The sequence below is a fragment of the Clavelina lepadiformis genome, chromosome 1 (assembly GCF_947623445.1).
Source record: "Clavelina lepadiformis chromosome 1, kaClaLepa1.1, whole genome shotgun sequence".
Lineage (NCBI taxonomy): Eukaryota > Metazoa > Chordata > Ascidiacea > Aplousobranchia > Clavelinidae > Clavelina > Clavelina lepadiformis.
In genome coordinates, this window is record NC_135240.1 from 14491547 (window position 1) to 14515794 (window position 24248).

General features: G+C 36.0%; 2 protein-coding genes across 4 annotated transcripts; one reads left to right on the forward strand and one right to left on the reverse strand.

Annotated features, from left to right (window-relative positions):
• Window positions 1-353: 353 nt before the first annotated feature.
• On the forward strand, window positions 354-14430 carry LOC143460986 (protein tyrosine phosphatase type IVA 3-like). 2 transcript variants are annotated; one of them, XM_076958706.1, is made up of 9 exons: window positions 354-499; window positions 3906-4013; window positions 4138-4211; window positions 5749-5853; window positions 5956-6131; window positions 12231-12323; window positions 12672-12802; window positions 13010-13084; window positions 13175-14430. In XM_076958706.1, the coding sequence occupies exons 5-9, from the start codon at window positions 6027-6029 to the stop codon at window positions 13281-13283; spliced, it is 513 nt and encodes a 170-aa protein (XP_076814821.1). In that variant the 5' UTR covers window positions 354-499; window positions 3906-4013; window positions 4138-4211; window positions 5749-5853; window positions 5956-6026; the 3' UTR covers window positions 13284-14430. The 2 variants fall into 2 exon arrangements, with proteins under 2 accessions (XP_076814821.1, XP_076814830.1); XM_076958715.1 differs by having other exon boundaries at window positions 5749-5807.
• A 3326-nt stretch (window positions 14431-17756) lies between these two features.
• LOC143453382 (solute carrier family 22 member 15-like) lies at window positions 17757-23593 on the reverse strand. Of its 2 annotated transcripts, XM_076954723.1 has the most exons (13): window positions 22772-23593; window positions 22101-22215; window positions 21796-21933; window positions 21608-21715; window positions 21302-21431; window positions 20755-20919; window positions 20504-20633; window positions 20188-20291; window positions 19583-19700; window positions 18950-19090; window positions 18796-18872; window positions 18466-18647; window positions 17757-18334 (listed from the first exon to the last, which is right to left on the reverse strand). In XM_076954723.1, the coding sequence occupies exons 3-13, from the start codon at window positions 21904-21906 to the stop codon at window positions 18197-18199; spliced, it is 1404 nt and encodes a 467-aa protein (XP_076810838.1). In that variant the 5' UTR covers window positions 21907-21933; window positions 22101-22215; window positions 22772-23593; the 3' UTR covers window positions 17757-18196. The 2 variants fall into 2 exon arrangements, with proteins under 2 accessions (XP_076810838.1, XP_076810830.1); XM_076954715.1 differs by lacking the exon at window positions 22772-23593 and having other exon boundaries at window positions 22101-22758.
• Between the last annotated feature and the right edge of the window lie 655 nt (window positions 23594-24248).

The window sequence follows — 24248 nt, forward strand, 5'->3', positions numbered from 1 at the left end:
TTTTGTCTCTATACAAAAGTTGGTATAATAGTGCAAGCACTTGGATGAAGTGTCGTTAATGGCTTAACTCAAGAGTAATATGATGATGATGATGGTGTAGCGAAGCTGAGTATCGAACCCAGTTGACATGATTGTTAGTCTGGTTGTCCACTACCAAGCCACTGTCAATATCTAGTAATTGCATGTAGATGCCACATAAAAAGCAACTCTTTTTTATCCCCTAGTGATCTATAGCGGATACATATGCATATGTTTCAAATTGCAAAAGCGATAGATATAACAGGCTGACGTTTTTTGTCCTGCTTAAAATGTTTATGTGACTAGACTGGTAAACAAATTTTTAAACTAAACTTATGCATTTATGTTGCTATGAATAAACTGTAAAACTTTTGTTTTCTCAGATATTTCATATTTCTTTCAGTGTTAATTTTAATACAGTGTCCTTGGACCCAAACTGGAGGTTATACATCTACCACCAATGATTTTCATTCAACCACTGGTATTTGAGTACAGTATTACATTGATTCATATTTCCAATATATGATTTTAAAACTTTTACCCTCCTTTCTGTTGAATCTTTATGACTTAATACACGTGTTTTAAATTTATTGTTACACTGTTTTTGTCTAAATGGTGTCTTCATTATTGAGATGTTGAATTTTAAACCATGCAACCATGCTGCCTTCTGATTGGCTTAAACATGTTTTTTAAAGGCCTACGTAAAACGAAATCAGACAAACCTTATTTTATGACCCATACGTTTACTTAAGAAACAGTATATGCTTTTATCTAGTATATTTAGATTTAGCTATAATATATATGTTTATGTTATAATATTTATGATCGATTGCGCTCTTTCTAGGGTTTCTATTTTCAATGTAAATAACTACTGTGTACTAATTTACAACAGATAGGAAGAAAGAACTTAATCTCAACATAATGCTGTTGCCATAATCATAATGTTTGCTACTTGTATTGTCCTGGTGCAATATGTTGCTGCTAAAAGCACTGTCAGTTTTGTGATTAGCATATGGTGAATAACATGCATTGCTGGTATCGTTATTTGTTATGGCACCATCCGCTAGTTAATTGCAAATGCAAATAGATAAGTTTGGAATATACAAGTTAGCATGTACAAAGTGACATCAGATGAAATTATAAAAAGATGGTTGTAGCAAGCACTATAAATGTGGTTAATGACAGAGACAAATTGTTAGATTGTTTATCCCGCTTTGAATGTTTCATTTTTTTGCAAAACATTTGCAACAACATTGAACGAGTTAAATGTTATAAGTATGTGACAGTAGCAAAGATAGAGATGTACCAACGGTGGTATGTTAGGCCAATTAACAGCATGCTTTACAACACATGTGACGTCACTATGAGCAGAAAACTTTGTTATTAACTAGCCATGATTTGGCAAAAATAGGTGAAGGAAAAATTATTTGTTGTGAAGTTGTACTAATTACTGGTATTTGCAAGATTTGATTCTGATACCATACCTTATACGAAAAACTGTTAACTGATGACGAATATGTTGGGTTTACGATGTTGTTTACAACAAAAGCGCGCCAACTTCATATCTCTCTCACTGTGCATTCAAGCAGCAATGTGCATTGACAATTTCCAGAATGTAGAATGAACACGAGAACTGGAATACAGACGGCTATTGCCAAATAAATTAATGAAACCAGGGTGTATCTTTTTTATGAGTTCATTACTTGAAAACCTAATATATTTAAGGTTTGAGGATATTTCCTTCCAAAGTAAAATATCACTAATGGCATAGCCGTCATTGCCTGTAGTGCAAGTAATGCGTGCACTGCTGGAAAAAACTCGCATTGTCTGGAATTCTGACTAAGTTGCGCAGTAGTATGGCATCATAATGTTTATCATACGACTGTTTTTGCTCGACTTACCCAAAGTTGGAACTGTTCACCAGCTCCACTGAACAGGAGTAAGCGTCGTAGCCTACATACCTTACTCAAGGGTATTACAACGAAAATCCAATGGACATCAAACACAGATTGCATTACGGCATTCTAACGGCATCATTAAGTAACCGACGAAAGCTTCGCTTAACACAGCCCTTTGTATTGTTCCATATAAACACATCATCATCCAGGCCGCTTTAACCAATACACTTTTGAATAGGCCTACTTAAAAAAATTTGAACAACACAATTACAATATATAACTACGCCAATGCAACTAGCTTTTAACGAGCGGCAAATTTAGACAAGGCAACAGCCAGCATGATGCCATGCTACCAAACAATGCGTAGAGCAACATTGAACTCTTGATGCAAGATGACCAAAACAGGCATATTTATTAAGACAGATGATGCAAGACCAGATGTGATAAGTCATATTTTGACACAAGTTTATCTGGTTCAGGTTTGTCATACTATTTACATATAAAACTAAGTGTGCTAGTGCAATTTAATTCAACACAGATGGTAAACTTTCGTTGGTTGCATGATTGCAATTTGCAACTGAGAGGTTACACTTGGTTGGACCCATTTTGCTTGACAAGTTATTTTACTTTGTTCTTTTCTTTTTTTACCAAGTACTCTTTCACAGTATGTAGGTCACGCAGCCTGTTGATAGGCGGTTAGGTTAGGAGAATGGGTATGCAAATGTTGGTTTTGTTCAAGTTAGATTTGGGTTAGAAAGTAGATTTAGGTTTGCTTTAGATTACTTTGTTATGACATATAAGTTAGGTTAACAAGAAACTGTGAAAAATAGCTTCGAACACATGCTTTTTTCCGGTAAAATTGGCATCCTTTTCATCGATGGGATTCTTGGCTTCGATTTCTTAAAAGTGTTTGATCGTTTGTTTGCTTGATCAAAAGAGCCATGTTTGTTGAAAATATAAATTGTCTTAAAGACTATGGAGTGCATGCATGGCAACAATAACTTGTCAAGCGAATAATAATTTGTGTTAAAACCTGACGAACATTGCGGGTGTGATGCCAAATTTGTATCGGGAGATTTTGACGTAATAATGTAACATGACTCAGAATAAGTTTACCGATTAGAAAGCTTGAGATCTCTAAGTTTATCCCTTAACCCGACAGCAACCTCCAAGGTTTCTCAGTAGAAAACTTACGACAAATCATACGATGCTTTATGTCAAAGTGCCCGGAACAATTTTGGATGACATTAGCTTCCAAAACGTTTAGTCTCGATTTTGCAAAATTTCCAGATTCACACTGCCTTGATTTTTTTAGCAATGACGCCTATGACTGTTGGCAAAATTAACTTCTGATCTCGTTGACTTTCAGCTTTGTGATGATGGTAGATAAGAAAAAGTATGATTTATGGGTCTATCGCGCATATCTGGCAGACCCATACCAATACTTGATGTCTACGTTGCAAGAGTGATAAACTTGCACACACTTGTGAGATAATAAATATTGTGACATGCGCAAAAGTCACAATGCACATCATTTTCATTTTATGAAACCAACATTTAACACAAAAGGAATCACTGAGCCTAAGTATACACCAAGTTACCAGGAGCCTTAAAAATTAGAAGCGATACTGACACAAAATGTCATAAAACTGGAATTTGTGAATTAGTTATACTCGCTACCCAGGTAGTAAATGAATTTAATATTAAGTGTGCGCCAGTACATCGGATTTAAGATAGTTGTCAAATTACCCTATTGTTAATTGAAGATGTAACAATAACATGTCAAAACAATTATAAAGTTTGTTTGGTGAGCTGGTATCCATAAGCAGGAAGTGCCAGGGCATTTTAAAACCTTATTATAAAACACCTCGTTTAAGCTATTACAACCTAACTACGAACGATTTCTGTTTGTTGTCAAATTAGACCTTGTTTACATGAAATTTGTGTTACCTTAACTCCTTAGTAATTGGTAGTTTTCATTGTTTACAGATAAAAGGTCCAAAGCCATCCTCCGTGCTTCCACTTGCTGCGCAGTATTTGTGTGACGTGTTTGGTGCTCGCTGCAACGGCCAACACCTTCCTTAAATAATCGCTGAGGTTTGTGTGTTAATACGTTAAAATTATATAAGGCGATACCTTTTAATTTACATTTGTGTATATATTTTAATTGTATCATATATGCAATGATTTGCAAAGCATAGTCACCTGCATCTTTCCACAGGGTCATCAAATTTGTTGTATCTGTTTACTGAGAAGTATAGTTTTAACAAAAAGCCTATCTCATCTCTCTTCCTGGTATGTACAAATGTGGTTCTTGGCTGATCTTTAACTTATATTGCAAGAATATATTATATATGTAATATCTCGGGCTACTTTTGTTTCCTATTTACTGTATGATAATAACTGTGCAGAATTGATTAGCGGCTATTTCGTTGTTGCTGCTTTTTTGTGTTATTTTGATTTGCATGATATATAAACATAGTTAAGAGTAGAACAGGAAAATAGCTGCCTTGACATTGTTGAAATCATTTTGAAATTTAAATTAAAACGAATAATTTTGAATGTGATGTCACTCACAAGTTTAACTCTTTACCACGCATCACCAGATTTTTTTCGTGAAAGGTCATAAAACTGTGTGAACTGTTGATCTCGGACCAGATGATTTCTCAGTTCATATGTATAATTGTATTTTGGTGAATTTCCGGCACTGTGTGGCATGTCAGAATGGTGTGGGTATGAGCATGCAGTGCTGTTTGTCTATTGACTTCGCAAGTCTATTTTATCTATATAATTTTATCACTTTTCACCCGATGATATATTTTCTGTTATTTTAAGCATGTTTGCTAAACTGTCAGAGGTTTTACTACTAGTGAAAGTACTTATTTCTACAGCGTTTGCTTAAGCATAACAAAAATCAAACTAATTTTTCGCCTAGTTGCTAAGACCTAGTTGCTGATTGAGTGCTTCAAGCACCTGGTACAAAACCTACTGATAAAGTGATTCCACTAAAATGACAGTATTACAGCATACCAGTATTATAAGATTATCACTTTGACATTTACCTTATATATCATACTTGTGGGATTTCTTGTTCAGGACCGTTAAACTGATGAGCGATGACATAGCTGTTATTAGTTACTGTCATTTGAAAATTTATTTTGTGATTTAATTATTTATTTAGTACTTCAGCATTTTGGAAACTGATTAGGCTTGTAGGGATGTTTTGTGTGTTTCAAAACAGTGTTTCTATGTAGAAATTTATCAAAATTATTTAAGCTAATGTTCTTTTTTACTTCTGGAATAGATATTGCAGTATTGCTAGAAATAGAACATGTTGGATTGGATTATTAATACACGATGTATCAGTAATTGTATAAGTTATGGATAGGTGGGAAATGAATATATGTATATATTTTGAATGTGGTAAAATTGGTGGCATTTGCAAACTAAATAGTGTAGCCTTATTTTGATATTATAGCAAAGATCAAGATTTTTTTGAAGTTTCCTTGTCCACAAAACATATGTTAACATATTGCTAAAAATATACATATAATATATTTATTTTATGGTTTAACTTGTATTGTACAAATACAAATATACAGTACTTGTATTTGAGGGTGAGTATTATTGTTCATCTTGGTAATTTTTGATCATTTTTAGTTACAAATATATTTGTTCTTTCAAGTGGACCATATTTTATATCTGACTAACTCATGGGTTTAAACTTTAAATGGAGGCAGGCTCTATATTTGACTAAACTTTTATCGTTAAAGATGTTTTCTTTCTAAGTAGAATCTTGATTGCACCTTAACAAACTTCCTGGTTCATTTAGGTTATCAGATGGGGTGAGGTTACATGGTAATCCAAGTTGTTGGAGGTGTTTTATGCAAGGTAAACTATAGACCCACTTTATCTACCTCGTGCGTCATATCGCAAGGTAAGTGTATTTGTATGCACCTACCAGTAAAATGATGATGTCCACTGTAAAATAGCAATTTTAGTTTATATTAGTTTGACTAATCCATGTAATTCTATACAGAGGTTCATTGAGAAAGAGTTTTGCTTGCTCAAGGCTTTTGCTGCTTTATGGTGATTTTGTGAATATATTTAATGGCACGAATGAATCGACCAGCCCCAGTTGAAGTTCGCTACAAAGCGATGAGGTTTCTCATCACACATAACCCTACAAATGCTACCATGGAGAAATTTCTTGAGGTGTGCCTATTTTGCTTATGACATGGGTCAAACTATTGTATGATTTTTGATCAAGGTAACGTTGGTTATTTGTTATTGTATTTTGTTTATAACTATTTTCATCTTTTTTCTTTACCTTTGTCAGCTTAGTTAATGCCATAGGGTAAGGTTGATTTATATATATTTCTTTCTGGGGGTCATAACATTTCATGTGGCCAGTGATTCAGTAAACAACTTGGGCAGAACATATCCTATCTATTCATCTTGGTAGCTTGTTTGTGAGAGATTTATTGTTGTTATGTATAGAGAAAAGGGTTGTTGGTTGTGCTGTTTAAACGTCCATGGGCACAATGTTGAACCTGAAGTATCAGGAGAAGCTACAGGGCAATGTAGTGGGGTAGTTCATTATATGTCTTTTGTATTTTTAGTTATCCAACATATTTATACAGTTTCTATAGATTTCCGATCATTTTGTATGAAACATGGCAGAATATTGTAATAATTTGACTTTTGTTTGATGATGAGGTTAGTTTTGGTATGGTCATGATTTAATACTACTTTCAATATAAAAATCGATTTCTGTTTGATGTGAAGGAAATTGTGTTAACTTAAAACTGTGTAGGTACAGTATGAATAATGTTATGGCTTATCGTACTTGTCCTTTCTGTTATTGTAAATGTACAGCTGTTCTCGATTAAACCGGTTTCTGGCTGTTGAAAGCTTGCACTGACGTCAGCGCTGTCGAGTGCACAAACTACGCTCAAACGTGTTGATTCTCCAGCTAACACTTCAAACTTTTCTATTACCTTCGGCACATTTACGATTCAAAGCGCTTCGCGCAGAATTAGAAGTGTATGCTTCTTGCTGCCTCCTTACTTTCACATACAAAGCCTCTCTCGGCATATAAATAAAAGCTCTCGTGTTGGAATTCCAAGAATGTTTGTTTCGGACTAATACGGGCCACAAACTTCAAATCAACCGGCTTTAACAGGAACAGACCAAAATCGTCTTTACTGCTATGTCTGTAGTAAGCGATTACAACGATGAGTCATCGTTAGTTTACTCTAGTTACCCTGTGTACTTTTCACTGTCGTAGCGTTGTTAACCTGCTTTCCTGATAACCTTGACTATTTGTGTGATGTTGATCCACGCATAGGCATGACAGCTGTGTCACTATACCTGTGGGCATGGTAGTCTAGCCGTGAAAATCTTTAATATATCATTAACTTCTTTATGCAGGGTTATTTTTCGTGTGTTTGAGCGTAGTTGTTGCGATCAATCGTTGAATTGTGGTAACACCTCTTGTTTATGTGGTGTGTACATTTTTTATTGAAACTTTGTGTTTATGCTTCTTGTGGTAACTTAACTTGTTATGTCAAGAACTGAAAAGGGCCCGGACGACCCGGACTGAATGTTACCTCCTCGAGCAAGCAGTCTTTCGAACGTGTTTTTTTTAGTTCTTGTTTTATCCGGTTTTGGGCGGTTTTTAGCGTAAAGTTTTGTTACGTTTGGGGTTTTGGTGTTGCTGAATGCACAAACAAATATCATCATCGTTAACGCTGCGACAGTATAAAATTGTCATCCTCATCCATATTTCTATGCATGTAATGTCCCTGTCTACTGAACAGTTGCCTTTAAACTGGAATTTGACCTACTAGATTCTTTCGATTTGCCATTTTCAGCAACAATTAAGAGGCGAATAGGTGTTTCTATTTCTCCTCACTTCACAATGCTGGTTTTCACGTGGTGCAATGGATTTATGATATTGCCTGATTTGGCCATGTAAAGATTATTTCGATTGGCTCTGTCGGTTACTCGCACATAAACGAAACAGCTCAGGGCAATTAATCCAGGCAATTGATGTACATGTGGATGACAATATGCTACTGTAGTGTTATTATTTCAACTTATTTAAGATGATTAGGGTATTGTTCGTGAAAGGCGTGGTTTTGATTACTTCATTCTTTCGCTTTATTCGTGTTGTCATAATCTTCGATCTGCATGTAATCGGATTCCCCAATGTTTGGTAATCGTAGTGATAACATGTTGCGCAAAACTTCTTAAAGTATAGAGTGTTATGTAAGGTGGTTGCAATCACATGTCTGTGCTGGTGCAATCATAGAACTTGATCCTATTGCTCCGCCAGAATTTACGAATGCTGGCTGTTGCGCAACACTGTACATCTTACAAGCGTTTAAATATTCTTATATAGTGGTGCACGTAACACGGAATAGTATTACGCAAATTACGCACGCTTGTACCGTAAGTTATTACGTAATATTTATTACTGCAGCTGCTTTAAAAACCGGTACTGAGTTTCTGTTGTTTACTGCCTGCGAACTATCTGTGTCACCATTAACTGCCGTCGTTAACGCAAAATGGCTCTCGTTATGATTTACTTGCGCCCTTGCAAACGATCAAGTGCGTAGAAATTTACGGTATTCCTTCAAGCTCCAAATAATTATGTCACTGCGATTTTGATGAGACAGGAATTCTTCCAAAAAACGGCTGTTTCTTTCGCCTAAAAAGACTGTGCAGTACACTCACTCATTTCTCGTTTCTTCACCTTTTTACACAAATTCAAAAGGCGAATGGCACCATAAAAATCTACACCTTACGTAAATTTATCATCTAATATAAATTTCTAACGGTACCCTTTTTAACTGAATCGCTTAACCGTAACAGCTGGCTCTGTGACCTTCTTATGATGAAATACTGTAGTCTCTTCGTCTTCATAATGGACGCCTGACTTTGTTGCAACAAATTTTTATTAAACCAGGTATAGACAAAGTAAAGAAGAAAAGCTTAAACATTTTTCGTTAAGAAAGTGAACAAATTCAGCTTGTCTGGCTTCAGGTTATAAGTTATAACGCCGAGTATTGTCAACAAGACCAGCTGCACTAAAGAACCGCTCACTTGGGTAACTAGTTGCACATACAGTAAGATATTTTTTCGCCATTTTTGGCAGATGTACAAACTCCTTCCAATCTTCTTTTTCCCTCGACCACAAAAGAGGATTGAATTTCAATTTGGAAGCCACTGTATACAATTCAATATCATCCTCTACGGAGCTTTCACTGTTACCGCGTGGTGTTTGTTCAACATCATCATCTTATTTTAGTAGGTACTTTTCACTAAATTTTAGGCGCTCGTTTTGGTTCTGGTCCAGCAACATTGGTTTGAGTGGCAACGTTATATGATGGAGGTACGCTATCATACGCATCTAGGATTTTGTTTAAAAGGCTTTGCTGGACAAAGTCACGTGATTCAGTAACAAGGTGTTTCAAAGGGGGATCTTAAAACGTACTTTTTTCAATCAGATTTTTGGGAAGTCCATTACTGATTTTGGCCCGCATCCAACTAGCTACTTTGTTTATTATCTTTTGTTAAACTCGTGTCATTCTTACTACTTTGCATTTTCACGTCTATCAATTTACAGGTTGGCTTGAAGCCAGATATTGTAACTTTTTCCCCTGATAAAACATCGGTAAGATCATATAGCGGTCCAAGTGCAGCGCAAATACTTTCAGAAACATCCATATCCATTATCCTACCAGGTAAAGCCACAACCAGAAGAGCGATCGTGCGTGAGAACTTCCCTTATAGCGCTTTGTTGTTGAACAATTCGGTCAAACATTTTATACAGGGAACCCCACCGCTTTTTGCAAACTACGAGGGGTGTATGAAAAGTAATGAACCTCCAAGAAAATATACAACACAGACAACTTTGGGCGCTTTTGTTGTTCAACATAATGTCCGAATAGAGAAAGACACTAGCTCCAGCGGTGCTGGAGTATCTTTATCGCTCTTGAAAAGGACTCCCCACTTTGAGAGTTCAGAAACTCTCCTACTGCTTTCATGACTTCCGTATCATTGGCAAAACGTCGACCAGCCAGGGCTTTCTTCATGTTTGGAAATAGGTGAAAGTCGGAGACGACATGCTTGGTTGAGGAATGATATCGAACCCACAATCATGAGTTGTTGCCCTGGCAGTCGTCGAGGAGTGAGCAGGAGTATTGTAATGGTGCAAGAGCATACCCTTGGTAAACATTCCTCGCTTTTCGACAAATATTTTCTCTCAGACACTTCAGAAGATCCTGTCTGCTACTTGACGACATGACAACCAGCGATCTTCATTACCATATTAAGAACAAGGTCGATGTTTTCCTCGGTGTTGGCAGTTGCTGGTTTCCCTGGCCTCTGCTGCTCATCTTCAACACTTTGTCTGCCTCGCTTAAATTCAACCACCCAGCGTTTTACTGTAGCAAATGAAGGGGCATTGTCTGCTGAAGTATCCTTTAAATCTTCATGGATTTGGGATGCCGTTTTCCCTTTCAAATGAAGGTATTTGATGACAGCGCGATACTCAATTTTTTCCATTGTTAAAAAAATATCAACGCACTCTTAAGTAAACACTCTGCGAAACAACAACCAAAAGACTTTTTAACTTTGAAGAGTTTAAAAATATTCATAGGAGGTTGAAAAATCTGAATGTGATAAAACGTTCTGTCTGTACATTTTCTTTGTTTGGCTCATTACTTTTCATATACCCCTCGTAAAACAAGACTATGTTAGGTCAACTTCAACTGAACCTATGCTTCCTTCAAGTCACGTTCTTTCCTTCCAAATAATAGCGAGGGTTAAACAATGTCCAAATCAAGGTAATGGACACCAACCACCTATTCTACAAGCAGAAACGATATTAGGACCATTATCAGGGGTAATGGAGATGATCTTATCTTCGGTTAAGTTCCACATTAACATCAGGTTTTTCAAAGCACTGCATACATTAGCTGCTGTATGGTCTTCGGGGATAAAGAACATCGACAAAAATTTTGATTGTAATTTCCACAGGTCATCTAAAAAGTGTACGGTAAAACTAATATAGGGCACCATGCCGCGGCTACTCCATAAGTCAGTAGTAACTGGCAGCGAGTTCACTGTTGCTAAAGCTTCGCGAATTTCTATTGTGTTGTCATCATAAAGTTTTGGTAACGCTGTATTCATAAAATAATTACAACCTGGCAATATGTATCTGGAGTCAAATTTCTCCAGGATACTTCTTAAAACCTTTCTTCTCGACACTGTCTATAGCTAGAATATTTTTTGCAATGCACATGGTGACGGCCTGTCAATTCTTACCATTTTTTACTATCTTTAACATACGTAATGTGCTTATTGATGCATTCAGAGATTGTTTGGCTTTTGCTCCTACTCGTTTTACCCTTAGTCTTGATTGCTTCATATTGCTAAAGATGCTTGCAACGAAGATGGTTTAAAAGACACGCTGTAGTGCCACCTCGACATGGCACATCTTTTAGACAAGATTTGCAAATAGCAAGAGCCTTGTCATTTTTCTCCTTCAAACCAAAAAACTTCCATACTTTTGCCGAAGCACGTATTTTCAGACCATCTTACATCAGCAGATGATTCCTGATTTACTTCTTAAGTTACTAAATTGTCGCTTGTCGATTATAACTATTATATGCTTTTAAAATGTGAGTCTCAAATAATAAAATGAAACAGCAATACCGCTAGCATTAGCAAACTACAAACCTATTTTGTACATACGTTAAACAAGATATAACTATTACAGTACTTCACCATACGGAATGCTGAATGCGCAATTTGAATTGGCAGTAATGTTGAACTACTGTAGGAGGCTATGGTGGAGCTTGCGCAACAATGGGGGTGAATGGGTGATACACTGTTTTCGAAATGCCGATACACATTGCGGGCATAATCAAATTAAGTGTGACGGTTCAAAAATTAAGTTGCGTTGCTGACAAATTCAGTCCAGTACGAAAATTACGTAATTTCTTCACGAAGTTTGTAGTAGTTACTCGATTACGTAATTTTCGTAATTGTCAGCAATTACGTTCAACATCATTCTTATATAAAGATATCTACTGTTATTGGACAAGTAACTGAATAAGTTAAAGTGATCAGGCAACCGGTAACCACTTCCATGCTGGTAAAGTTTGTTAGGACGAGATTTGATAAAAGCAAATAGTAAAAAGACCGAAACACTAAGCACAGGTTGAATATGATTAATTTTGTGTTATAATGTATATTGTATTAGTTCATTATGTGAGAAAGTGTAACAACTTACATTTGCAGATTCTTCGGCAGTATGATGCGGATACTGTGGTTCGAGTATGTGAATCTACCTACGACAAAGAAATGCTAATCGCGAAAGGCATTCAAGTCATGGTAACGTGAAATGATTTTGGCGATAAATAATAATTGCTTATTTAACCACTAAATAGTACTGAAATATTCTTTGTTCGCCATACTTCCGGCAACTATTTTTTACGTATGAGGTCAACTTGTTTTAGCGCATTTGTCTCTAGCGTTAAGGTTTCCGGTAGTATTGTGTAGATAAACGTGTAATGTTGTTGTTATGGGACAGTTGTCAAAACGTTTGCTAGAAATATGTCATACGTTTAAATGCGGTATACTTCCTGCTACTGTTTCTGCGTTTGAGCAACGGGCTCTGTATTAGCGATGCCTCAAAGTAAATTAATTAGAAGATAAACTTCTATTCATAACTGAATCTAGGACTGGGCCTTCGACGATGGTGCTGCTCCCCCGAAAGATGTTGTTGCAGATTGGTTGAAATTCCTTAAGGCTCACTTGAAGCATAGCCCGGATAGTTGTATTGCGGTGCACTGCGTGGCTGGTTTGGGAAGGTTAGTGATGTGCTAATGATGTAGTGTGAGAGATATTTGCTGTTTTGACACGGACGATGATAAATCTTTGAAACGGTTGTCAGTATATCCAGTGATGACGTAATTCCCTTGTAACCACACATTATATCATGCCCACGCTTTATGCATGTCAGGATTGCAAATGTAGTGGAACCGGCTTCGTTTCTAATACTTGGTTTTTATTATCAGGGCTCCTGTGCTAGTGGCTCTTGCTCTCATGGAGAGTGGGATGAAGTATGAAGATGCTGTTGAGTTCATTCGAGAGTAAGATAATAATATATATCTCTCTTCCTGGTCAACCGCCGATTAGTTTAACATCTTGTTTTGTAATCACGAAAGAAATATTTTTGACAGAAAACGAAGGGGAGCCATAAATAGCAAGCAGCTTCAGTATCTTGAAAAATATCGACCTAAATATTGCCTGCGTTCAAGGGACAACGGAGCCGGTTGCCTTATTCAATAACATTTTCATGTTGAACCACGAGTTGTGTATATTTTACGGCGTAGTTATGAACTGTCAAATAAATTTGCACTTCGTTTTGAATGCTGCAAACGGCAATCTCATAATTTTTTAAGTGTTCATATCGATTACCAACTCATTAAAAGTGTAAATGAATTTGTATTTGTTTTTTCTTGGATCTAATACTTACGCCATTTATTTCGTGCAAAATTTCGTGTTGATTTTTTTAGTTCGAGCCTGTATCGCACCGTTCTTGCTCATCGCTGTATAACTTCTTTACCGCATAGAACTTGTATTAGGCAAAGGGATTTTTGTGCTTGTGTTCTAAATTAGTTACTGTCGATTTCATTTCAACTAACGTATGGCATCAACTTGCATACGAATATGGGATTATGTATGCCACTTTCCTCCTTTTGCACAGGGCAGATTAGAGAAACTTGCTGAATAAAAATTACGAGTTTCATATCATAAATACTTCTCGGACCTTGCTGTTATTTCGTTGATTTGATTGCATGAATTTCTACTGTAATTGACTTTATAATTTAATTGCTTCACGTGTTGGTAATAATTCTTTTGGGTGACCACATCTGTCACATCACCGGTTTTAGTTTGCATATTATAAACTTATATAGCGAAACCGCCCTGCTACTATATGCACTGCAGTTCTGCACAGCTTTCATATATTAAGTTATCGGTTTGAAATTTTAACTAATTGCGTCATAACAAGGATATTTATTTTGAATGAAACTACCGTTTAGAATGTGTGGACTTCCATGAAATATGTTTGTTTTCTCCGTAATTGTACAGTGTGTTGGTCTGTTAGATTAATACTAGTGTCCTAACTGATTCTTCCAAATTGCCCAGTTGTTTATTCAAGCAAGTGATTTCGTGGTTAACGCACTTTAGAAGTTAGAAGAACGCCAATTCGCGTCTATTTGAAAAACCACCACATACAGTATATTGCAAAGTTACGCTCTGGGTTTGAATGGTTGCAGAAATAAGATAAACTGTGCTCGTGTTTTTTTTTGCGTAACTGTCTTTGCTTTCCCACAGTTTTGCGATTAATTTAATTTAATGCTGCCTCTTTGTGATCGCACTGCTATTTTGCTGCGAATCCTTTGTTCGGTAAATAAAAATAACCATGTCCCGACTGGTGACACAACGTTCAGTTCAATTAAAGCGGAATAAATTTAAGTTTAGTAAACGCGACCTTCAGCGTAGTGAAATGCTTCTTCTTTTTCTCACATCGGGTGGTATCAGAAAGCTGGCTGTGCCTGCGTAATGAAGTAGCAGGCTGATAGTTTTGACTTTTATTGTAATATAAAAGGACAATCCTGCAAGAGAAAAAATGGACTAAGCTCACTAAGGCATTGACTGACCCCTCCTTTAAATCGGCCTGCTAGGTACGTAAGCAAGTGTCCCATACCGGTGCAGGACATTTTCCACATGCAAAACGTCAAATACACACTTTGCATAAGCTTCGTTGGAATTAACCCATCCAACATTTTGGCAGTAGTGGGCAAAGTAACCATATAAGTTACTTAAGTAGAAGTATTGTTAGTTTGTTACTCCCAAAAAAAACCTACTCCACTAAAAGTAGAAGCTGTTGAATTTAAAACTATTCAAGAAATCGTTATCGATCTTATTCTAAAGAATCTAAAGCATGAGGTCGTGAAAGCACAAATTACCAAGAACTTGTCAGAAGCAATACGACTCCAGGGAACTACATACTTTTATTAAGCTAAATGGTTTCAGACATACTTTTGTCCTTCGTCAGAGCATCGTTACGTGACAATCAAGTTGTAGACTGCATATAAACGCTTTGTGCAGATCAGATAGCACATTATCTTCACTAAAACACTAGTGGTGGGATTCAAATATTTTAACATCCGGTTGTCTCACTTGCAGCATAACATATTGACCCGGGGCAGATATCCACATAGGCCTATCTATACGTTTGTTAACAACCGGTTCGCGGAAGTCATTAAAATTCCAAGAACCGGCTGAATCCCACCACTGTAATACAATGACTACTTTCTATTTCAGTTTTTTGATACAACTATTTTGGCCTAAAAACTACTTAAGTAGAAGTACCAATGAACAAAACTGCTTTAGTAGTCAAAGTAGAAGAAATTTACTTGAGTAGACTACTTAAGTAAAACTACTTCGTTACTGACCACCACTGCATTTAAGTTTCTTACTAGGGTAATAGTCTGCATCACTTTCGTGTCGTATTTGTTTTTTTTGCTGTTGTGAATACGTAGCACGTTTTTGCAAAGCAAACAATCTTACCAAGTTAGAAGGAAAGGTCAGTTGATACTGATATACCTTTATGCCATCGTGTAGCACAGAATTTGTCCATAGGTTTAAACCTTATTTTTCTGTTATCTAATGGCATGAATAAATAAAAATGAGCATTCACAAAGTTCCGACTTCGGTGCTGAGCTCATTAAATCAATTTACTAAATTTTTGAACACTTTGAAAGCGTTTTTCCTAATACCTGCATAAAAAGAAATAATGTTCGGCAATTTGCAATTATTCTATGCTATTCCAGTTTTGGGAGTGTGAAAACAACAATATTAACATATTTCATAATTTGTCTATAAAAATACAATTTAACAGGGAATTTTTGAGAGAGTGAAGGATTTAAAATTGCTAAAGGAGGTAGCCTATGTTATGGTAATTCTAACAATGACAATTGTGACAAATAGTTTTTCTAGACAGAATTGTTTGAATAATTACAAAATTAATTTAACGGATTTAGCCTATAGTAATCATCAATCATCATACATCACATTTTGATCAAAAAGAAATTTTCCTTCGTTACTGCCAATTGTACATTAGTTCACTTTCACGCACAAGAAGAAGGCTACTATCTTGAAATTATTATCAATGATCACCCATTTATATTCAATATACTTTACAGTAATTACCAGAATTTTGACGATTTCGTAATTCTCTTTCATGTGCACTGAATGAGCCAAAGGAATGGAGGGCACTTATTTGCGTTGTGCAGTAAAACAGCTTTGAGAATTTTTGGTGAGCTATCGAAGAAGAGTCGCCAATCAGATGTATTGCAAGGAATACAACAACGTGCTACTGCAATAAAATGTCCTGAAATAAAAAAAGAACTTTGAAAACTCGCGATGCGTCGTCTTGCGGGAAGTAATGCGGACGCTGTCGTTAAGTCAGTCCCATTGCTTTAACTTGGATATTAAAAGCTCGGCATTGGACTTTTTCAGTGTCATCTCTCGAATGAGGTAATCGATGTCTTCTTGATTAGGGTAATGGGACACCTTTCATTTCCCCACCGGCGTCACCGACACATAAGAGTTGATGATGATGGCGCAATTTTTTTATCAGAATCATCACAACATACCTTTGCTGGACATAACCATCTTTTGTAATTGATCGGTTGTGGGTTGCTGTGGCACAGGCAGGTTCGTTATGAGAAACAGGAGCAAATAGATGACGGAATGTCAGGATAAAAGATGGGAGGTGTATTTCCCCTTTCTTCGTTTTGTTGGATCCACCATGTAAAAGTAGCAATTTGTGTCGTGATCTAAAGGTTCACGCCGGATACGAAGGATAGCAAACATCATACCTCTTTTCTTTCCCAGCTTTCAAAAGTGCGACGACAGTGGTCACAGATGTGGTGCCCAAGGTTTATCTTGGTCTCCAACTGACATGCCGAATTAAACAAGATCTCCCGCAAGACAGCAGTTCTTCAAACAGTGCTTTGTAAAAAATTCACCACAAACAGCAAAAGGAATCGGCTGAATGTTTGCCACCACGGGCAGTCGTAGCAAATTTTTGAAGATTATTTCACATTAAGATGTAACTCTAAAAGTAAATTTTATTGTACAATACCTAACTAAGTAATGCAAATAGTACAAAAAACGATTAAAATTTCGAAAATCTATGAAATGTTTTACTTAGTAAAGCCTACTTCTACAAGCCTAAGTTTCAAAAAAATGATAGTTATTCTTCAGTGTTTTGAAATGTTGTAAATCAGAAACTGGAGATTATTTCCAAAAAACAAGAAAAATTTTTGTTACACAGTGTAATGTATGATCTAATGCTGTAATTTCCATTAGTTTGAAAAATTCCGGAAGTACCCATTTTGATAAAAACTCCAGATTACGATAGTTTTCATAACAAAGTATCGAAAAAACACAGAAGTGCAAAATCGGCACCAGGATTTTTGTCCTAAAAACCCAATTTTAGCAACTTTCATGGCAATTTTTAGCCTAATTCTGCACGCGACCTAGTACATTCAAGTACGCCAACTGCTAGGGTAATTCCCAGGTTAGAAAACAACACCAGCCATGCTGCCTTTTGATTGGAATAAACAATTTTTTTAAATTCCTACCCAAGATTCCAACAAAATCGTAGAGATCTTAGTTTTACCCTGTTTGAAGGCCTCTTAAAGGCTGCGTGTACATTTCGTCATTGTATTAGCTCAGCAGAACGGCCAACAGATTAAAACTTTATTGATAGAAATAAACCAAGTAAACTTAATCAAATGTAAGATCATGTGGTTAAATAACACAAATGTTTATAAAGTTAAGTAATCAACGAAAGAATCTAAAAGTAACGAGAAAACGAAATGTTGAAGAAAACTTGTCTTCCTATGGTTAAAGTTTGCAGCTATGTAATTGCCGCCATATTTAAAAACATTGCCATAATATAATTGCTCGTTTTATTTTTGCCTCTTTCCAAGAATAACGAGTGCTAAGAAAAAATAAAAATGTTGCCTTTAAAAACAATTTCAATATCTTCCATAAAAAGCTCGGTAAGAAAAACTTCAAAGAGACTACTTGCAGCTCTTGTCTCTTCTCATAAGTTACTTCAGGAATGTGAACAAACTTCTCTTTGCAACATCTTCGTTATACCAACCATACACTTCACCAAATTAGTCCTTGTTCTTTTCCGAATTGAGTTCATCAAAAGAATCTGGTGGATTACATCCATAGGTTTCTGGTAATTTGGATGCCACAAGGGCACCGGTAATACTCGTTACGGCAAAGCCAAGATAGGAAACAACAGGATCCTAAACAATACACTTGATATTACTTATCAACTTAACTAATAATAAACCATGAGCAGTTATTGTCAGAGATTCTTAAGGTTCGACTTTGACGAATAGAACGCTGGTTGTGTCAGCGGTCATCTTTGACTTACAAGAGATTTTGTCATTGATGCTGTGATGGAACCGAACCTTGCGCACATGGCGCACGTCCCCATAGCCACATTACGCACTTCAGTCGGAAACAATTCTGGCGTATAAACGTACAACACGTTGAAACCAGCGGCTATGGTCATTTTTCCAACAAGGCCAATAATCAGAGACAGATGTCCGACGCCTATCAGTTTCACAAAAAAGTAGCGTTATAAAATGGATTGAAAGCTATTTTATAAAGCACCAGCTGAATTTTCCGGACTATGAAAATAATAATACAAAACAGTATACGAAGGTATAGGTTTGCATGTAATCCATATAAAAACTATTACCAACGCTTGCAACCAGCCCAAGACAAGCAACTCCACTGATCACCAACAGTCCAATAGTAGTTAATCTTCTCCCAAAGCTTTTGCAAAGACACACTTCATTATTGGTGTTTCAATATCAAGCACTAACGGTTTACCTAGAAATTTTAACACTTACGATTCCTTTTCTATGAGGAAGGTGCAAAGAAATGTAGATGGAATTTCAATAATGCCTGACAGTGCTGCACCAATGTAAGCATTGCCCCCGATGTTACCAGCGGCTAACGTCAAGGCATAGTACACAAAACTAGCCACGAACCTGGATGGAAAAAAATTACCAACAGCTTTTAACTAGAGCTGGGAAAAATTTATTTGGCTAAAGCTCTTAGCGACTACACAATTTGTTACCCATTAGCCATAAACATGAATACTGAAGAAAACAATTTCGGGCAAAATGTTTTGTAATCCATCAACCCACAGAAAAATCCTTGCTATGTTAATTATTTTAATTCCACATTAAACTTAGGGGGTCTACCATGACATATTTCACTACAACATTGTTCATCTTAATGCTTAAGAAAAATAATAACTTTGCCTGTAATTAGAAATTACTGTATTACTGTTACTGATATTAGTATGGTATAATTACAACTTACGACCATATCTGGGCAACCACTATTTTTGCCTCTCAAAAATTAGCGTGCTCGTTCACATTTTTGCTTGCAACTATTATTTCAGCCAAATTCCCAGTATCTTTCACAATACTACAATACTATAATAAAATGGTAGAAAATTTTCTACTTAAACTCACCATAAATACAGCATGGCCAGAATCCTTTTTGCCGTCACCTTGTGCCGTAAAAGATCAGTTGCATTGTACTGTCTTTCTTTGCATGCATGAACGGTTGTAGGTTTTGTTAACTTTATATCTAAACCAGCAATTGCACAAAAATTTTAGTGTGATGTTTGTCAAAGGAATCATGCTTAATAGATCAGGCAGTAATAATGATTTGTAATAAATGACTTGAATTATTCACCGTCAATCATTGCATCGCAATCTTTATTCTCAGACTGAGGAAACCCTTTGCGCGTCTTTAACTCGGCGATGGTCCGTCACTACTTGAGCCCCGATTACTGAGCATGTTTTTTTGGGCAAGTTTCAAAGGATACACATTAGTTTTGTTGGCTTTTTTATTTTATTTCAATTGATTCAAACTTACACCACTATGGCAACTAACTGCGACAATAATAAATTAATTACATTAATAACATAAAGAAATGCACATTGATTTTACCCCAGTTTAATGGTATACTGACCTAACTTCAGCCTGAAAAATACTGACTTGGTTAGCACTTTGGATATAGGCCAGTTCACTAGAGTAACAACATATTTTTGGTTATAGAATAAACACTTACTAGGTTTTTGCGCACCATTTTTCTTGGCCATGAATAATAAAACATCTTCTGCCATTGATATATGGCCCTTGGAATATAACCAACGGGGAGATTCGGGAATAAACCTAATATTTGAAACAAAACTAGTAATTTTTACAGCAGATTGCGATAATATTGTAAAAAATATGACTGTTGTTCTTTCCTAATTCAATGCAAATCAGTTTCTCAGTTTTAACCAATTGATAATTATAATCAGTAACATAAAAATAGGTCTAACTCTAACCCAAGCTGTCATTCAAAAGTTCATTTGTACACCTATTTACGTTTTGTAGCATACATTAAGTAAGAAAGTGGTATGATTTGCATCATTGTTACAAACTGAATCAGATGTTTCCATGTTGGTACAAAGTATGCTGATAATGACAAAACTCCAATGCCAAGAGAAAATCCAACATTACTGTAGGCACCTGAGAACCAAAACAAAAGCATCAAATTTCAAGTGTATTTTCTATAACGGAACAGAAGCCAACTGAAGATAAACCAAAAAAATTGTAGTAAATGATGGCATGCTAGAAGATCACAAAGCACCTGTTAATGCCCACAAGGACTTTCCTACTATTTCTTGCATGTAAACAAACAACACTAAATTGGATCCACCAAGTAAGAAGCCCACCATAAACCGAGCAGCAGCAAAAGCTTGCCAACTTTCTGCTGCTGATGTGAACAAGCATGCAGGGAACAGTAAAAAAAATCCTGTAACCAAAAGCAATAGTAAACACGTCATGCCGCCCTAATGTGTCGGTAATAACAAACCTGTGTTAAGTCATAAACCCGGTACAATATTGATATACAAGACTGTGACACACAGATACAATTAGAAATTATTTTGAAACAACTTTCTTGATGCTTGTAAGCACTAATCAGTAAAACAGTTTTTTACTTTTTGGATGCATATATTGGAAAAACTACTTACATTACTTCACACAATAATTACTAAGAACAAAATTTGTAACTCTATACTTGAAAACATTTCAAGTTACAAAGAAAAATACATTAAAATTACATGTATATTGATATATATCATACATGATAGTAAATTGCAAAAATCGTTATTGGTGTGTTTATAACATAATACCTGCAATAACAACAGGTCTTCTTCCCAGTTGGTCCGAAAGTTGACCAAACAAAATAACACCAAACAAGGTTCCGGCAAAAAACAATGACTGGATCAAGTCACTTATCCACTCTCTATCACTCAGGTTCCACTACAGGCATAATTAACCATTAACTGAACTGTACATTACCATTTTAATTAAATTCTCTAGCAGAAATCAAAATTAGTTAAATGTTACATTTCCTACAACGCATCTAGGCTAGTCACCAAAAAACTGTTAACTATATTTAACTAGGATGAAAGAAATATAATGAAAGCAATCTAAACCTCAGATAATATAGAACAGTCTTCTTGTGCATGAGGATTGACCGATTTCAGATCAGATGGCTTTGCTCCAATAAAAACCACTAACAACGATTGACTTGGTAGAAACAGCTATAAGATGTTTTGCATTGTTAGGAAAACAGTTCTTATTTATAAGTAACACAACATGGAAAACACTTCATGGAACTTACAAGATACACAGACAGAACAGCGTAAGTTATAAACTGGTATCTTCCAAAGGACCCTACAACTTCAGAAAAACTTTCATCAATATCCATTTTAGGCTTACTATTTAGGGCCATAGCTTAATCTCCTGATTTCTCTACACACTTAATCAAAAAACGTACGAAAAACAAATTATCACACTTTACCGACAATGTGACTTGTTTATACCCAAATACTAAACATTGGTATTTTCTAGATAATTTATTATAAAAACTTGATTTTTAATAAATTTGATCAACAATAATTGCTTTGGGATTTAATGAGCACTTACTTTTTATCCCATTTTACATAGTTTGACACCATGCAGATATACCGTTCAACTGTAAAAACCACTTTCAGTGGTGGCCCATGATGAAGGGCAGCAGCTTAGTTAGCCACTTACAAACCTATTATAATTTATTCATTGTAATGTAAACATAGTAATTCAGTTTGCATTTACTTGTAGTTGATTATTTTAAACTGTGCTTGACATGGAAAACTAGCTATGTAATGTGCCGTAGATAACAAGCAAATCATTATGCATTTTTCGTCACATGCTTCGCCGACCAAATAACCCAGGGTGCATTCCAAATGAATTATGCCAAAGATCTTTGGAGTAAGCTACGATCAAGTGGCGCAAACTCGGTTTTACGTCGGCGTGACACAGACCCAATTCATGTCTTGGTGCAATCATGGCAACTTTGATCTTCTGTAGTTGCCATGTTTAGACGAAAAACAGCACAGTGTCTCCGTTTTTTCAGAAAATGTATTTGGAGTAATAATTATTAATGCATGTCAAACTGATTCTTCAGCATTGCATGGAATGCACCCTGGCACGTTACTAAACATCATATCAAACAAATCCACTATGTAGGATTAAAACCGGTGCAAAATAAAAACTAGACAACGTATTTTCAATATTTTTTTCTGTATTATACAAAGGAATTTATATATGCTACTCACCTGAGCAAAATCTTTAAAATCTAACGCCTAGAACGCTTGTAATTTAAAAACAAATCAAAGTGGGTAGACGATTTCCGTTGGTAATGATAAGTATAGGCAATCGAAAAAAATCTTGATTGAAACAAATCATCTTGATTTGGTGTGTAGCCTAGCCCTAAGACTAGGGCTTCTCAAACTGTGGGTCGCGACCCGTTTAGGGTTGCAAAATGTAATTTTGGAGTCTTGAAAAAAATTCAATTTAAATAAATTGAATTTTTTTTTAGTTTTTTATTCGCTTTACTGTTTCCATTATGTGGTTCTTTTATTACAGTAGGCTAGATACTGTACTTTGGTGGATTGTGTGCATTTGTATGATTTCGCCAGAGACAAAAACACCATTTGAGGTTTGTAATTAGACATTTATTGTTTTAGTATCTTTAACATGTAGTCTACCCATCAAGGGGCATACAAATTTCTTTTCTAAAATGGGGTCATAGAGCTAAGAAGTTTTAGAAGCCCTGTTATAGACTATATTGCCATTGAACTAATTATTGCAAAGATGACACAACTTTGCTTTTAAGCAGATCCAGTCTGCTAGTACCTTACAGTCTTCTACGTGCATTACCTTAGCCTACTGGTATTGCATGTTAAATATAAGCGTTAAAACATTACTAGCGTACAAGTGACAAGGTCCTGTTGCAGTGACAATGACATGTAGCTAAGTCATCCACCACCAGTCAACCTCTATCTACCAGTAACATTAACTGGTTATTTCAAACCAGAAGAAAAGGCAGGGCAAACGGCGTAAGCTAGTTTTAACGACTGTGCGTTGCAGCCAAAAACCACTAGCTACTTTTGCTTATGCTTTTACTATGCTTACAGGGAATTTCCCTTATGCAGGTCCTGAGAAAAAACCTAAACTTTTCGGGAACAGACCAAAGAGCTTCCAATTAAAAAAATATTAACTGCTTTAAAACAAGATTAAAACTAAAATTGCGTTACTGTTTTATTTTTAATTTGACTGGACAAAACTTAATGGAGGGTCTGCAGCCCTTATGTTATGTACGAACTGCTGGCCCCCGACCACTTTGGCTGCATACGAGCTCAAGGTAACAAATGAACACGACTTTCCCATTATACTGCATATGTTATGCGTTTGTGCTAACTTGACATGTTGTTAAGGGGATTGATTGTTGTTAATTATTGGTTGATCGATTGTTCGTTAGTCTAACTCCATTGATAGCGATTTAATTAACCCCTGATAGCCTAGTTGAGCATCACAGTATCAAAAACACACTGTCGATGTTTTGAATATTGACATATTATTGATTCTCAACGAAATGGTTACTGTTTTCAGAGCACAGAATAAAGCTGCATTCGGCAGACTGAACAATATCAGAACTAACGTGTTGAGCGCTGTAGTACCAATGGCGTAATTCGGAAGTAATAATGTGTTGCGTATACTAGACACGGCCAAAATAGAGTACAGCGCTTACAC

Bases quoted from the DNA above. Each gene is read 5' to 3' on its own strand.
- LOC143460986 (XM_076958706.1), top strand. From the start codon at position 6,027: ATGGCACGAATGAATCGACCAGCCCCAGTTGAAGTTCGCTACAAAGCG. The intron at 6,132-12,230 runs GTGTGCCTATTT...TTACATTTGCAG, and splicing joins CCATGGAGAAATTTCTTGAG to ATTCTTCGGCAGTATGATGC. The intron at 13,085-13,174 runs GTAAGATAATAA...TATTTTTGACAG, and splicing joins GCTGTTGAGTTCATTCGAGA to AAAACGAAGGGGAGCCATAA.
- LOC143453382 (XM_076954723.1), bottom strand. From the start codon at position 21,906: ATGGCCCTAAATAGTAAGCCTAAAATGGATATTGATGAAAGTTTTTCT. The intron at 19,091-19,582 runs GTGAGTTTAAGT...TTTTCCATCCAG, and splicing joins CTGGCCATGCTGTATTTATG to GTTCGTGGCTAGTTTTGTGT. The intron at 18,873-18,949 runs GTAAGTGTTAAA...TCTTTGCAAAAG, and splicing joins TTCCTCATAGAAAAGGAATC to CTTTGGGAGAAGATTAACTA.